The sequence below is a fragment of the Aulonocara sp. 'chitande type north' Nkhata Bay genome, linkage group LG3 (genome assembly GCF_057382095.1).
Source record: "Aulonocara sp. 'chitande type north' Nkhata Bay isolate Kocher_YH1m ecotype deep benthic linkage group LG3, A_spYH_male_GT1.1, whole genome shotgun sequence".
NCBI classification, from domain to species: domain Eukaryota; kingdom Metazoa; phylum Chordata; class Actinopteri; order Cichliformes; family Cichlidae; genus Aulonocara; species Aulonocara sp. 'chitande type north' Nkhata Bay.
In genome coordinates this window covers 42,205,112-42,222,388 of record NC_141346.1, presented here as the reverse complement: position 1 = coordinate 42,222,388, position 17,277 = coordinate 42,205,112, and the positions used below count along the sequence as shown (strand labels likewise).

General features: G+C 45.8%; 1 protein-coding gene across 7 annotated transcripts in view; it reads right to left on the bottom strand.

Annotated features, from left to right (window-relative positions):
- Positions 1-17,277, bottom strand: part of zbtb4 (zinc finger and BTB domain containing 4) — a 29,233-nt gene that overhangs the window by 10,088 nt on the left and 1,868 nt on the right. The window contains exons 2-3 of one of the 7 annotated variants that reach the window (XM_086281475.1): positions 17,061-17,167; positions 16,850-16,951 (exon numbers count right to left, since the gene is read on the bottom strand). In XM_086281475.1, the coding sequence (XP_086137601.1) occupies positions 16,850-16,951; positions 17,061-17,167 (209 nt within the window). The other 6 variants (XM_086281480.1, XM_086281482.1, XM_086281479.1 and 3 more) reach the window with 6 other exon arrangements.

Sequence of the window (17,277 nt, the reverse complement as noted above, 5' to 3'; positions counted from 1 at the left end):
CATACATAAGGTAGAAAATGGACATTACACCCAAAACTTTTGCAGACGCAATCATGACAAACGGTGGAGAAGACTAAATGCCCAGCTATGCTGAACTCCCGACTGCTCAGGCAGGAATGGTGAGTGCAGGGAGGGAGAGGGCAGAGGGGGAAGGAATGAATCTGCGGCAGTGCTGGTTTAGATTTCAGCGTGCCACAGCCAAGCTTTCAGAAACGCATTCCAGCGATCCATCTCTCTCTCTAGGCTGTGACACAACATTCCCTATGCCTAATTGGAAGGCGTTCAGATTTAATCAAGATTCCCGCGGAATAAATTGCTGACTTAGATTCGTGGCCCCAACACGCATAAAAATAGTCCCGCTCTCTCTTTATATGTGAGCAAGAGCCTTGTTAGCCATTCCTGGCAGTGGCTAGTATTTGCCAGGCATGACTCTAACCATTTATTTGTGAAGGCGGGGATGGGGGGGGGGGGGGGAAGGGAGATTGCATGCATGTGCACAGAGAAGGGGTGTTTTTCTGCCCTCTGCATCCGGTACAATCTCGGCTAAGCCGGAGAAGATGAGCGACAGGCTATCCTCATTTCCATCCTAATTCGCCTGCTACGGTGGCGGTTGCAGTGCCACTGCAAAAATGTCCCATAAATGAGAAAGCAGCAGAATCGCGTACCGGCAGTCAGCTCGCTGTTATCACTTATTTATTGCGGGTTCATTTGTTTAGGTCTGCAGATTTTGGGGGGGGGCAGAGACGGGATTGGGCCGTAATGATGTGACGAGGAGAAAAATCCTCAGTCATGCTTTTCTGCCTTCGTTTCGAGCAGCAAAGCAGCCAGGAAGGCAGGCCGCTGTAAAATTCCACAGGCAGCCCTGAACAGGCAGAAACTAGGTCAGCACTGTTATTGCAGAGGAAAGAGGAGGGAGAGACAGAGAAGGAGAAAAGAGGGTGAGGATGAGGGAGAGTGAAAGGGTGACAGAAAAAAAGGGAGACAGAAAGAGTGTGTGGGTTAGTGAAAAAGGGGGGGGGGGGGGGTTAATATAGGAACAGTCAGACACACGGCACCGTCAGATAAACAGGAGCCCAGGCTAATGCTACCACACACACACGCAGAGCACATACGTGCACTCTGCATACACTCTCACCCACAGGCAAGACAGGCCGGCATAAACAAAGCAGTTCAACATGGAAGGGCCTGCTTGTAAATGATATTCAAAACCAAAGGGTGAATCTGAGTGCACAGTGGCCTAACACTGAGGATGCAGCTGGAGTGACATGTAGCCAACGGAAGGAAAACAGAAGTGTCTTTTAATCACATACTGGGTGCAAGCAGCGGCACATGCTCTTTGTTATGCAAGGGACAATAAAGCGGTTCATGCCGGCTTTCAGATCTAAATCAGAGCAAGGGTGCACGAATCAGTGCTCAGTACTGAAACGGGCCTCCGTTGTCGCTCACATTTGCTGAGCGATAGATGTTGTGCAGGAAATCCCTTATGGCAAGCGCCAGGCTGCTACAAGTGGGCGGACGCGCTGAGAGACAGCGCCAAGGCTAAAAATTTCATCCCCTCATCTGATTCTTGCGTCGCGGACAGGAAAATGCGTACGACGCCCCCTCGCTCTTTCTCTTCATCTCCCTATGACGCACGGAGCCACTGTGCAAGCAGAGCCTGCACAACACGCAGCCTGACTGTGACAGGCTGCCTTTTAAAAGTCCCAACTTTATCTCCACACACACACACACACACACACACACACACACACACACACACACACACACACACAGATGAGTGGACAAACACCTCGACACTCGGCGCACAGACAAATGTGACCATGAGAGTCCCCAGGCAAAAATCAAAATAAACAGCAACCCTGTTCCCACACCTCTCTGCAACAGGATGTTCTGCACAAATAAACACGTCGCCCGGCCTGTGAAGCGTTCGTCTATTTATGCTCGTGGCACTACAAAAACCGCGCATCGAGAGCAGGTGCTCAGCCGGTGCGGGCCAAATTACGGAGCGGGCTCACGTAAACACGACGCGCATTATAGCAAACGCGTCGGCTTTCACGTAAAGACAGAGACGCTGGGCTGACAGGCAGAGGGATCAAAGGCAGACTTTGAGCATGATTCAGTTTGTTTTCCACATCAAATGACAAATATGAAGAGAAAGTAAACATCAGCGGTTTTGATTAGGAGGATTTTATTCTTTAAAACCTTAAAAATAGCACAAAGTTGAAGATCGGTGCATTTAAAGTGACAATAAAGTTCCTCGTTTTGATTATAATTACAAATTAAACGTTGACTGCACATTGTAACGGCATGGCCAACACGTATGACCAACGCATGACACCATTAGGGGGATACAGATGGGGGCCCAATCGGGTCTGGTATTCACTGCGCAACCCCTGTATGCCACCGAGCAGGAAATCTTCAGGGAAAATTAAGGCTCGTTTTTTGTTTTTCACTACTGCTATCAGTCGCTTTCCCCAGGTAACTGAAATGAGGGACACTGGAAGAAATAGAGCCACAGTGGAAACTGTGATTGGCAAATAAGTGGGAGGAGGCACAGTAGCGCGAAGAGGAAGCATGACACGCAGCGTGAGTAAAGCAAGGAGAAACCTCAGACAGAGGAATTCACTTGATGGAGGTGAGAGGGTTTTACGGGAAACGCTGATCCGTAAGTAACAAAGCCTACCTGACCGTACTCCTCTCATTAACCTTTAAACTCCTTAACTTTAGGAAATTAAAAGTGCTATCCAGCACAACAAATAACTTGGACCTGCTTGGACTCCAAGTTTGACTTATTGACTTTGGGGTCTTTTTTCTCTTGGCAGGAGAAAAATGTGGAGAACTTTAACTTTTCCCTTATAATTGTATGATTTGCAACGGACAATCAGTCACCGGGAACATCGCCGCTAAACTGGCCTTGTATAACAGAAGGCAGGACGGCAGAGGAGTTTGGCTGGTGCACCAGCTCGAGGCCTTGAACCAGACGTTGAGCAATCTGTTTATTCCGCACTGAAACTGGTACTCATGCTGATAGACAAATAACTGGTGGGATTCAGTTACCATGTTTTTTTTTAACCATCTTACAGAAACACTCTCAAAAATCAAACCACCAGTGTTGAGATTTTTTTTTAATCTTCAAAGGGAAAACGACATAAAAAGGAAACCCTTTACAGCTCTTTCACAACAATACTTCTTATAATTGAATATTAAAAGGTCTGATTAAAGCAAATTAGATTTAATGCTGCTTTAGCGCCTCTTAATGTGGCACAATCAATATAGTGCAAACAGCTAACACTTGCACCTATGGCTCCTTTAAATTTTGAACTAATAGTGCTTAAATGATTAACTTCACCTCTGGGTATTCACTCTTTGCCATTCACCCTCCCAAATTAGGCCTTGATTAAAACTTCTTTTTATTTCCACAGTTTAGGCCATCATATTTACACAACTGCAACACAACAACAGGATATCTTCGATAACTTGCACGCCTGGGAAAAAAAAAATAGAAGCAGCTTGACGATCAAACAGGCCGTGACGGACCGAGTTTAGTTTGAGTTTACTCTGACCCTGAATGCAGCGGATGAGTTTGATGCGTTTCTTATAAAATAGGAAACTGTAACCAGCGGCAGTAACCTGACAGTAACTACAGGTCACAGCTGAACCAGGAAGTCTGTGTGTGTGTGTGTGTGACTTATGTTTTTCCTTCTTTGCAATCCTTTTTCAGGATATCCCTTTATTTGTGGCGTGATAATAACATTGCACTCAGCAATTAGGCTGCTGACTGCAATGTTATTATTACTGAAAGTAATCATGGTATCAGTGCTCGTGCGTGTATTTGTGTGTGTGTGATAGGTTAAGAGGAGTGCCTGCGAGGGTGAATGTGGGGGGCCTGTGTGTTCCAGCCGGCGAGCCAGCGGCGAGGAGCATGTGGGAAGACGAAGGTGTAGCTGGGCGCCCTCCCCTGTGGAAGGTCAGCCAGAGGGGCCCAGGCATCGAAGCAGCAGTAGGTCTGCAAAGATGAGTGTTTGTGTGTGTGCATAATGTTGTGAGTGTGGGTGGGTTGGTGGGGTGGGGGGCATCGTTAGCAAGAACAGCTACTGAACTCCCGACAACCCCCCGGCCAAGAGGGCGTGGTGGAGCCAGCCAGATGGGATAGAGCAGGAGGGAGGAGGTAAGGGGAAGTTGGCATGGTTCGGGGAGTGGTTATGGTGGTGTGAGTGGGGGCGTGGGGGGACTAGAGGGGAGACTTCAAACACATCCATCCCGTGTTCACATTTTACGGTTTCCTCGTCTTTCATATCCCCCCCTCGTGCAATCCCTCAGTGTGACTGACTGCGTGCCCCCACCCTGTGTGTAAACTGTCGTATCATGGTGTTTTCGAATGCCACTGCACGCACCGGCAAACCTGCCCGTGTCTAAAACGCACCACTCTCCACGCTCTGTTAGCTCCCAGCCCAGCACGTAATTCCCATAATTCTGCTTGCTGCAACAGAATCATGGGAGGCATTAGGAAGCAGCGAGACCCAAAAAAACATGAAGAAGGGAAAAAAAAAACCCCAGCTCTGGAGAGCGGCGGCAATGCATCGGTGACCTTTGTTGAGGTAATTCCCCCCACCCCCAAATCATTTTCAATTTCATGCGCAGTCCCTGCTGAAGGCGTGAAAACCTCATTTAAGTTCTTAACATGCGAGTATTAGCAAAGCGGTTTGTCACCATGAACAGCAAGTACACCCATGGCAGGGTGAGCAGCAAAGCGCTGCACCAGCTTCCTGAGCTTGTCCACATCCTTTTAAGTTTGCAGCATGTGAGAAAAAAAACAAAAACATTTATGTAAACACAGCTAACCAAGTCAAAGACGGTAACGCTTTTCATCTCAGCACTTTAATGTCCAGCGCAGAAAAACGCCTCAAAGGCACTTAATTCATCTAATGTGTGACTCAGCCACATTTAAAATAGCAAACCGCCGCTATCAACATCATCATCTTCTTTTATTTCTTTTTTTTTTCAACACAACAGAGCTGCAGAGGAACTACACTTCCTATTGTCTGACCTATGACCTCTCACCCCGTGGCAGTATGGGTCATATTTTCCACATGCCGAGCTCGGGGACCTGTCTCGGCATCCAGGAGGGGAACGAGGAATGTTGGGAGTAGCTGGCAGCAGATGCTCTGTTGTTTTGGAAAAAAAAAAAAGAAAAAAGTAAGGCTTATGCTGGGCTGGGGACATCAACATGCCCTCTACCGCTCTATGTGAGGCAACCTCCAGCACAACACCAGGCTGGTAAAATGGAGGACAAACTGGGCGGCCCAAAAAAACGAAATAAGAGACAGAACCTGTTGATGGGACCGGAGATGTTTACCATCGCCTACATCCGACATTTAAACTCACCAGAACACTTCCTCTAATGTTGTTGGCGAGTTCACATGCAGGAGGTGGGGGACCGGCCCACCATGTTTAAGAGACCCCCTCAAAACAAACCTTGCATCGCGTGTTTGACGCCTTTTCCCGACCGGTGCGGGCTGACCGCCACCGCTCGCTCCCTCTCCCCTCGAGTCCCTGACCTGCAGTGACTCGCCGAGACGCGAGATAAATTAAAAGTTTCATCACAATCTCAGAACGAGTCATCGCTCTTGAAAAAGAACTGCGTGGTGCGCCAGCGACAGAGGATGAGGGAGACGAGGGACGAGGCCTGTTACTGGCACACGCACACGCACAGATCCAGCGCGCACACACACACACATACACACATATAAATACCCTACCATAAACACACACTGCATAAGCGCACACACCCACCACAGGACTCACGCCCCAGCACGCGCACAGTAAAATAAAAACCTTTTCCTCCTTCTTCACGCGCGGAGCAATCACCGCCACAGCAGCAGAGTGAAGCGGAAAAACAAGCAGGAAAACAACAGATTTCAGCCTCTCTTCCTCTTATTCTCTCTGTCTGTCTCTCAGCAAGGCAAGCATACAAGAGAACGTACCTCGGAAAACCTCCTGCTGCATCTCTGCTGCGATGTGTTCTTTCCCCTCACACTCCCTCTCTCTCTCTCTCTCTCCCCCTTTGGTCTGTGTATGCGCACGTCGGAGTGTGTGCGAGAGAGGGAGAGAGAGAGAGAGAGAGTGAGCGGAGGGAGAGGCGGCGCACACACGCATGCACACACATACAGGCAGCAGTGTGTGAAGACAGAGGGCAGGAGCGATTCTCACACTCGAACTTGCTTGCTCTCACTCGCTCACTCCCCCCTTTTCTTGCTCTCTCTCCTGTCTCACTCCAGTTTTTTTTGCCTCTGACACACGATTCTTAGTGTTTTTGCTCTTTTCTTCTTCTTCTCCGGCAAGTGAATCCCTCTGCACCCCCTCAACTGACCCACCACCACTTCCACCCCAACCTCACTGAATCCAATCTTCCTTTTATTTGGAAGTGTTGTCCTCCCCCCCCCCTTTCCCTCTCTAACACACATGCACAGACACACACGCATACACACACACACACACTACTTTATATACACAAAGCCCAGTGATAGGGAGAGGGAGGGAGAGAGGCAGAGGGAGACAGAGTGGGAGAGCAAGCAAGCAAGAGGACGCCATTTAAGCAGTTTGTTACGAGCACTGCAAGTCCCCAAAATGGCTGAAAACAAACAGGAACCACGCCAACTCAAAAAACCTGGGCACCAGGACAGACAGACGGAGGGACAGTGAGAGGAGAACGAGGGAGAGAGACAGCGAGAAAGTGAGACCGACGGGGAGAGAGAGAGAGACAGAGAGAGCACAAGGCTGGTGGTAGTCAAATGGCGGATGGGAGCACTCTGTGAAACAAGTGAAGTTCAGTGGGGGAAAACTCAGACATTATAAAGGGTGTTGTGTGTGTGTGTGTGTGTGTGTGTGGGGGGGGGTACTCCAACCATTCAGCACGCCACTTCGATGAAGTTTTGGGATTCGGAAGAGACACTTTGAAAAGAGAACAGCTAAAATTGATTCAGCAGGTGCCGGAACGTCCCCAACTTTAAGCAAAGCTCAAAACAACCCCCCAGAAACAAAAATGCCAAACCCTACATTTCCCATGATGCAACTTAAACTCATGCTCTCCCTGCCTGGCAGATGCCCATGTCTTTCATGCTTCGTGACCTCACTTGCTAACCATGAAGGGTGTTCAGATTTAAAATAGCATGTGTGAAAACAATGCAACAGGCTGCGTAGGTGGAGGCGTGTTCCTCCAAGTACCAAAACAATTCACCGCCAACCAGGAAGGCCGGTCAGACCGACGAGTGCAAGGGCCAAGCGCGCTTTACAGTGGTGTCATAAAGAATTTTACAACTTTGGAAAGACGGCACAGCCACAATAATTCAGTCCTGCGTCCTGACGTTTGCAAAGTAAACAGCTGTTGCTGGAAGGAAGTGATGGCACCACCATTCATCGGTGAGAGTATGGAGAGCTGCATGGATGGATGCAAAGCTCAGTGACAGGGATAAGGTGGGAGGAAAGGCCGATCAACCAAACAAAGTCTTTCTAGCAGCAAGTCTTGGTGCTCTGCGTACATCTTTGGAGCCCCAACTGAGGACCTACTTGGGCAGTTATTTGAAGCTCCAGTCTAACTTTAATTTCAACAGATGTGTAGAAACAGAACTCAGATTTTTGACTACATCTCATTAACGGCACAGTCCAGAGAACCAACATGAGGGGAGCTGGAGCTTATCCCAGTGGTCATAGGACAAGAGACAGGGTACACCTAGGACAAGTTCCCAGTCTGCTGTAGGGCCAACCATTCTCAATTTTAAATCCACCAATTAACCTAAACCCACTAACTGCGTGTCTTTGGACTGGGAGGAAGCCAGAGTGTCTGGAGAGAACAAACTCCACACAAAAAAGGCCCAGCCAGATGGTGGAGTTGAACCCAGGACCTTCTACTGTGAGGCAACAGTGCTAACCACTGCACTGCCAACACCCTTTTCTGTCACACTGAGTAGCAACAAAACTGTTGCGAACCTCTACTGTCCACGTGCAACCCTGCAACGACAAAGACATCTTCCATCTTTGCTGTTTGGGGACTCGTGCAGAGCTCCCTTTAGGGCTATTTGTGTGCCGTTGTCGCTCACTATGCCTAAATACTTCTTTTCCATCATAGGCTAATGTATTGGTCTAGTTTATATTTTAAGATTTGAGGGACAAGGAAACTTCACATTTTATGAAACTGGATCAAATCTTTTCTGGTATAAAACCAGAGTGCTGTCCCAGAGTAGCGGCCAGTGCACGAAATTTTTCAGACTCGTCTTTAAATGAGAACGTGGCCAAAGGCTGAGAGAGCGCCACAAACCCCGGGGCAGGGACACCATTCCATTGTCCGTGCCCTCAGCTAAAACGGTTCAAGTGCTACCGTCGATGGCGCTGCTCCTGTCAATTAAGGGCTTTTAGGTCAGCTGGGGTATCTGGGGGATACTCTGAAATCTACTGGGCACAACTCTCAGTTTTGTTTGGCAGCACAACTTTAATCAAGGTCTGCAGCTGCATCTGAGCACTGATTCGTGCATAGCCATGCAAAATGCCTCACAACAGAAACTGCCTTCGCCCTCGCTGCTCTCGGCCTTGCGTGTCGCGGTCGGTAGAAATTCCTCCGACAGCCATGAGCCACTCTGCGGCCTCAGATCAGGAGGTATTCTCTCAGCTGGAACAAGAAGGAAGAAAAATGCGAGCTGGGGTGGAAGAATGTTCTGGTACTGTTATGCTACAGCACCATCATACTTCCCACTGTCCTTTTGAGTGGAGAGACCCCCCGCCCACCCCCCTCCGGTACCCACCAACTGAACCTTGACGCCAACAACCCACCCTCCTCCTCCTACTCTTCCCCTGCCCTTTCCCTCTTTCATCAGTCTCTCTCACCCTCATTGTACGCTGCCACACTTGTCTCCATGGGAACCGCTCTGGGATTGGGTGTTGTTCCTGTGACCTCTCGAGCTCTTGGAGTTGAGTGAACTTTTTTTTTTTTCCTGCACCCTCCATCCTCACTCGTGCACGTTTTTAAAGCAAAGTGTGTGTATGTGAGAGAGAACTGGAAAGTGAAAAATTATGTCTGTCATGAAAATGAGCTCATGCATGCGTGATGCGGAGACAATGTGTGTGAGAGTGAGTGTGTGTTACAGGAGTGCAGCCACTCGGTCCACGCATGTGCACCTGCATTGTCCCGTGGCTGCAGCCGGCCACCAACTCTACATTCAGAGGCACCCCGTTGTCCGTCAATCCCTATTCATGGCTGTTAGGCCAGACGTGATCATATCTTTTCATGCTGTGCTACCAAGCGACACGCACATCTGAATACACAGAGATAGAGAAACTTAGAAAGCCATGTCGGTGGAAAATTTAAACCATTAACACACCAAGTCTTTCAATATTTAACCAAAGGAAGAAGAAAACAAAAAAGTGTTTATCTGAGTCGCGGCGTCAGTCTTGGATTTCGTCTCGGGCGCACACGGGATGTTGAAGCTCAAATAGATTTCTTTAGAAAATTAAAAGGAATTAATTCTACATGTACGGTCGGACTGAACTAAAATGTTTTTGTTGTTTTCACTCAGCACTATACCAGCTGTGCAATCAAAAGGACCCTACGCAGTCTGGCTGAATTATGGAGGAAACCTTTGGTAGGTGCGTCCTTGTTTGTTTTTCAGGGTCTGTCAGCTTGTGCATGAGGACACGGATGCACATGCTAAAATAAAGCATAAATCTTAACACTGTGTAGCAACACTGTTCTAACCATGATATGAAGCTGATATAAACTATGTACTCAAAATGCAAGTAGTTTGTGAAGTAGTAAAAATACCTCGACATGCTGTCTTAAACTTTCACTAGCTTAAATTTAGCAAATAGTTATCAAATTAAGCCATCTTAATCACATTAAGCACTCATCTGAAACATGTTTTGATCCATTGTCTCAAGTTTGCGCTCATTTCTTTTCTTTTTTTAGTCTTAGCTAACTCCTGGGGGAAATATGAGTCTTTAATCTTTAAATGCTACATTATGTTCATCAGCTAGTCACTAACTCTGCTGACTGAGGCACCAGAAATGGCATCATCCGAGCAGTAAGGCTCAGTGTAGCCTCAACAATGTAGTTTGTGATTATAAACCCCCCATGCTATTCTTAAAATTAAAAACAAAACATGCTGTTCATACCCGCTTTAAGGAAACACACAGTGCGTTTTATCCAGAAGTCTGACTTTTTTCTTTAAATGAAGACAACTGAGAGCTCGAGTCTATCTCTTAAAGACATGCTGAACGAGGCTTGTTGTTCCAGTATAAACACTTGAGTGAGCTTAGGATCTTGTATCTGAGAAGAAAGGGAAAGGTCGTCATCTCTGTCAGATCCACGATATGCAGAGTCACACCTGCAGTCAGTTTGAGTTTTAGTGCACCTGAACTCTAAACGTGCTTGCTTACTGCTTACCAGACTTGTCAAGCATCAGATCCTTAGTTCTTGGTGTTTATTCGGTCAGTTGTTTGTAGTTGAATAAAAAAATAAAAAAAAAAGAGTTATGAGATAGGAATCAGTCACTCTCTTTGCTTGTTTCCTCTTAACATTCACTTTGTGTTTCTGCTAACCCGGACACTGGTGTGCATATAACCCGAGGCCCGTTCATGGGTTAGAAAACATCCTCAGTGATCTCAGAGAAGGGATGACTAACCTGCTCTCCAGCTGACTTGGACTCTGATCAAAGTGGGAAGTCAAACAACGTTCCAGGAGTTCAAATGTCAGTGCCTTCTTAAAGAGGAAGCAGCAGCTTTAAGAGGACGACGCAGCAAGTTTCTGCGTTTCTCAGGAAAGCAGTGAAAGCGCAGCATATACATTTTCTGCAAGCGTGCGGGCTAATAATGAGCTTTACATGTGTTTACATCTGTACACGATTGGGTGTTGAATCCTTCAGTTTTATCTCACAGAGAGAGGGGCGGTGCTGTGAGTAATTTGATGAAACCTCGGTAGACGTAGGGAGAGAGATGAGCGTGCTGCAGCCTGTCCTCTGCAAACACGTCTCTGCTGTTTACAAAAAAACAAAATCAGTGCAGGAAGCCGGTAATATGGAACAGAAAATCCACGCAACAAACGGCTCCCACATGATGAAGTTAACAGCAGAAACCACCATTTAACTGGTTTAACAGCTCTTCCACAGACTACTCAGACCTACAGATAAACACCATCATAAAGCCCAGTTTACAACACACAGTCAAAAAGAAAGTACACCCTCTTTAAAGTCTAAGGTTTTATATATTAGGACATAATAAAATTCACTTGCTCCCTATTAGTCTTAAAACTAGAAAAAGATTATATATCATGTCATTAATTTCTTAACAAAAGCAAAAGTGCAATAGGTGAATAACTAAGTACACCTTTGCTGCTTCCACAGGAAATAAAAGGGAAAGTAACCGCCAGGAGCTGCTGATCTACTACACTTGATTAACCAATCGTCAACAAATATGAGCACCTTTTTACAAGCAGAAGTTTTTACAGTGTGGTGGTAATACAATACCAATGAGGAAATGAGGAAAAATCTTAGAGAAGCAATTGCTGTTGTCCATTAATATGGGAAGGGTTATAAGGCCATTTCAGAACAATCTGAAGTCCATCACTCTCCGGTAAGAAAGATTATTCACAAGTGAAAGATACTGAAGACGTCTGCCAATCTTCCCAGGAGTCGACATCCCAGCAAATTCACCCCAAGGTCAGACTGTGCAAAGCTCAGAGACGCTACCAAAAAAAGCTTACGTTTGCAGAACTGCATTTAAACCAGTGGTTCCCAAACTTTCTTTGCTGGGCCCCCCTTTGTTTTACAAGAAAATCTTTGTGCCCCCCTGGCACAAACGCATCCTCCAACCACACACGCCCATATTTTGCATATAAACTCCATTGCAGTTTATTTCACACCTCAAACCTTTAGTAAACATTAAAAAAAATGAAAGTAAACTGCAATAAATTAGAGGTTACAATAAAATAAACTACCAACACTTTTAAATAACAGAAAAACAAACCATCTTTATGGTGTAATTATTATACGTGTAGTTTTTTGTTACTGTGTAAGAATAGTCAATATTGCTATCAATACATTTTTCACAAAATGCCTCTCTGTGCAAACATAAACAACTGTGGGATACTGTTTGTCCGGGATTTGGACAGCCCAGCGGGTGCTCCCGATGCAGGGGAAACAAATTCTGATCGGGATACCTACCTTGGCGCCACCGTTGTGCAGGTAAAGCCAAAGGCAAAATATGCTTCATCATTTTTTCTAGTCTTTGGTTTGGAAGCATATGTGGCGATACTTCATCTTCTGCTTTGTATTTGTGTGGGAGCCCTGCCAAAAACCTGTCCATTATGCTATCAGTGTCCAAGCATTCGTTTTTTTATTCATACTGCGCCCCCCCTGCAATGGCTCTGTGCCCCCCTAAGGGGCGCGCCCCCACTTTAGGAACCACTGATTTAAACAAACCTTTTGTAACAATGTCCTTTGGACAGACAAGACCAGCGTGAATCAGTTTAGCTAATGTTGGCTTTAACAGGCTATTGCACTGGGAAAGCTTTTTCACATGACTGTAATTCTACAGCTATAATTAGACAAACCTATTTTTTCCTGCTTTATCTTAAAATATTCCCCTGACGTGTCACTGAGTAGGGAAAAAAGGCATCTAATGAAATGCTGTATGAGTTACACATTTTTCAACCAACCTGTAAGAATGTAAACATAACTGTGCCAGCAGCCTCTCGAAAACTCGTAAAACCACAGGGTTGGAAGACAGAAGAAACTTTGAATAATCAGGTCAGAAGTGCCACAACACAACATTTATTCTACGTCTATACAGAGGCTACGACTGGATGCTTCAAGGTTAAAAGGGTACAACCACAGAACCGTGCATAGCATAAAGGTGAAACTGCTTTTGTATCATCACAAAGGTCGAGCTATGACAGACTAGGATCGAAATCTGAAAGTATTGTTTTCAAACTCCTGTCTTCGTTTTGTTTCTTCAAGAATTATTGGGTAATTTCACACTTTTACTTGAACTTCTCACAGCTGTCAGACCTATTAAACCAACTGCAGGTAGGCACAAAACAGCGGAAATATTTTAGTTGCTAACACAACAACAATGATCATGAAATAATTTTCATGTAATCGGATTAAAAATGGAAGATGGAAGACATATTCCCCCTTTTTTCTTGAGCTGAGAATGCTTAAAACTTCTGAAGTCTCGGCAGAGGAGTTAGCAGGTTCAACTCTACACCATGCTCACAGCCAGAAATACACACACACACACACACGACAAAGAGCCTGTCCTCAGCAGATGTCCACAACCTGCACGCTGCTAAGCTCAGAGGATGTCCCACAGGCACGATGAAAGCACAGGAAAGGTTTCATCGAGCTACGCTGACAAGTTATGTTCGACAGTTATAGTGCATTGCTGGACTTGCCTGATATAACTCAATAGGCGGATCCATCGGAGTATCAAATGACAGAAACGAGCCTTTATCCACCCAAAGTCTAACAGGCCTGTTCTAGGTCCCTGAAGCAGGCACACCGAGCTATAACGAGCATGTTTGTGTGACTCAGCAGCGAGACTGCTGAGTCACACAAACTCTCCCCGGGCACACGGGAGATAAAATGTCGAAAACTGGAATTACATGGGCGCAGGCCGCGCAAGAGAGTTAAGGCTGGCATCTAATTTACAATTTGATATGCAATAAACCGCTGGCAAAATATGGTTGTGTAACACGGGGGAAAAGAGCAGAAAAAGAAGAGGAGGAGAGGAAGCAAGGATGTTGCTAAAGGAGACTAGAAAGGATAGTTGGAAAATCATCTGGGAGGGGTGCTTGATATGGTGTGGAAGAGAGAGGGAGGGAGGTGGACGGCTGGTTTTTCCACTGCCAGAAAGAGAGAGGGAGAGAGAGGGGACGGCTAAATCAAATTAATTAGCTCCTTCATCTCCAGGCAGCTACTCAGGCATGCTGTACTGGCAAAGAGAGGCAGTTGGAAGGGGTGGGGGGCATTAGGCAGAAGAAAACGGGAGAAAGCGAGATAGGACATGGTGGAGGGGGTGAAAAGCCTGCTGTGTATGTGCGCCATTCAGGAGGAGCAGGAGAGGGGAGGGGTGCATAATTCTCTGATAAGCAGGAGGGTTGTTTTGCTGGAGCTGCTGCTCAGCCGTGAGGAGGAGGAGGAGGAGGAGGAGGAGGAAGTAGCTGCATGTTGGCTGACGCCGTGTGCTGCTGCGCTTCATGGCGATGGTACTTCCTGTTTCTAGACAGGCTGTATTTTGAGGGCACTGTAAACAACCCCGCTTTCATCCACGCCTCTTTAAATAGCACGCAGGCACTTCAATCAGAGCCTCCCGGAAAGACGGGAAGCCGTCTTGGAAAGACAAAAGAGATAGATACAGGGATTTCTTTTTTTTTTTTGAGTTAGGAAAATATGAGGTAAACGTATCCTGTAATCAAAAATAAAATGTAGAAAGGGTGGAAAAAAGAAACCCAACTGTTGAGCTGACATTAAGAATTAAAGGGAAAGAAAGGGAAAAAAAAAGAAAATGAGGCAGATGGTCTGGTCAGTGGCATTCAGCCAGGGGAAACACAACAGCAGCACAGGAGAGAAACTTAACACAAAAAAATGGATAAGAAGGGACACCGCAGACAACATGTGGCCATCTCTGAGACTATGAGCGAGGCAGACGAAGCCAATGACGCAAGAAAGCGAAGATGAAAACTTAAGACATAGAGAAATATGTTCAAGTTGTTCAGTTAGTTGGCAGACAGCTCTTTGAGGGGGACCGAAAGCAATCATGCGACCGTATGAAAAGGTAAATAGGCCAAGCTGATTGAGAATGAAAGGCGTACAAAAAGAAGCCCCCCAAAAGCTTAACAATGAGTGAAAAGGACAGTGCCAGGGGTCAAAACCCTGGAAGAAGCGAGCAATGGACAGCTCGTTGCAGCAGCGTCGCCCAGACGAGACTTGGCTGCTCTGAGAACCCGAGATTAGCGCTAAGCTGATTGCAACGCGAGGTGGGATCAGGAGCAATTAATTTAGCACCCAGATCATTCCAGGAAAAGGCTGAAAGAGCCTTAACAAAACACAGATCTCCCGCAAAAACTCCTCCGAGTCAAATACTAGCTGACTTAACATTCCTGCTTGTGTCTGCAAATGAGCTGCCTGAAAGGAATCCTGGGTAAAAAAGACGGCAGATGAGGGACCTGGAAGGCTTGAAAGAGTGTTTGGATGATAAAAGGAAGGATGAAAGAAAAGATGAAGACGCTTGGCAGAGGCTGACATCAGCCAAAACAAACAGTCAAAGAACAGGACATTCTGTAGCGGGCAGAAATGGGCTGGCCTGTTCAGATGGGCTCTCGGAGCACGCCTCTGAACGTGCGTCAACCATTTTTTATTAACATCCTGGTCCCTAATGTAAGAGAACGAAAGGTTTTCTTTTTCTTTGTTCCAATAATCGCACGAACCTGACATTAAATACTGAGTCTTGCCTGTTTGATCCTGGTGCTCAGCGTGATGACCCCTGCACACTGGGATTTGTAGTTTTTCCAACAACCGCCCATTTTCTCAAACTTTACTGAGGCACACAAATTCTCCATTTCATGTTCAGCAGTTTTATCCAGGGAGCAGCAACACAGCCTCCAGGACATGCTGCCTTTCACTTTGTCAAGAAACAGTGATCTTGTGCTGTGCAGTGACTCACTGGCTGATGTCATTCAATAACAATACAATTTTTCTACAGGGATGGAGGCGAACGTTATAGTTTAAGCTCACTGTAAATCTGACTGAAAAAATTAAGTCTCTGCTTTGTTTTTTTGCTATACTGTGCTATAACCCCACCACAAACTCACTGACCCCTAACAACACACACGCGCTCTCGACAGACAAGAGCTCCCCCTGGATACACCAATCTTCAGTCCTTACAGGAACAAACAGACGCTCTCCTATACCGACAGCAGCCAAATCAAACAACCATTCCCCTCTAACCGAAGCGAGACTTTGCTCCTGGTTTTAACAGACACATCAACAACCAGGCCACCGTCACCAACTGGCCTTCTCTAAAACATCAAACTTAAGTCAACCATGGCTACTGAAGGAAACATCCAGCTGCCAAAACCACCAGCATTCACAGAGTCCGGATTTTCTTCCAATCTATTTTCTAAAGTGAAACTGAGCGGCAAACATGACTGAGAAACATAAACTGAAGCAACCTTAAAAGTATGAGAAGCTAAGCCACATTGAGCAGCGGACAGTACCGCAGTCTGTCAGACTTCTAAAGCTGAATTCACTACATGTAATGATTAATCATTATCATTAAATATAAATATTTTCCAACTTCAGTTTGAAAGAAGTTCACATTATATGCAATCACATGCCTCATTAGAGTAAAGGTACTATTATTAACATTTAAAATGCATTACTAGTAAATGTATGCATTCAAATTTTCATTCATAGTCTCTGTCCTTCTTTTAAAGTATTATAGTGTATATTTCTATATATACTTACAACTGCTTGTCAGCATAATCTCATAGCTGTAATTACCCATTTAGAAATTTGATATTACCTATTACATTTACAAGGTGTATGTAAAACTAAAAAGTACTCAATAACAGCAAAAAAAGTGAATCATATACATAAAGTTACAGTAATTGCACAACTTTAGTGTGTTTTTACATTGAAATCTTCTTTAAATAATCCAGTCAAGGGCCGTACACACCAGGCCTACAGGACGTTCCTACTCCTGAACCAGTCTGATCTATACACATTTGATTCTTTCATGCTTAGGAAAGCAGAGGTGACTGCTTTTGATACTATGCTGACACTATGGGGCTATATGCACTAACCTCCTCGGAACAGCAGAGGGAGCACTTTTGACAGTCTTCTGGGAGCCGGTTCCGCATTGAAAATGTGGTTGTGCAATGCCTTTGCAAAGCTGATCATTCTCACTACAAGCCAGAGGAGGGAGCCAACTGGTCAACAATGAATCCTTTGTATAGTCATGGTATAGCATGGCACATGGTGAACAAAGTGATCTACTGTCACATTCCTATGTACATTTCAAAACGTGTCATCACCATCACTCGGAGCATGTTTTGACTCCATGTGGATACAGCAGATCTGACCTTGCTTCTGAGCTTCAGTGATGCTCTCCTCTGATGGATCTGCCAAAAAACAGAACAGATGATGGCAAACAGGCATGTTCACAGTGCTGGTATTTGGTCCCATTCAGCAACATGCATGTGGTATTTTTTTTTAACAAGAAAATGTGGGA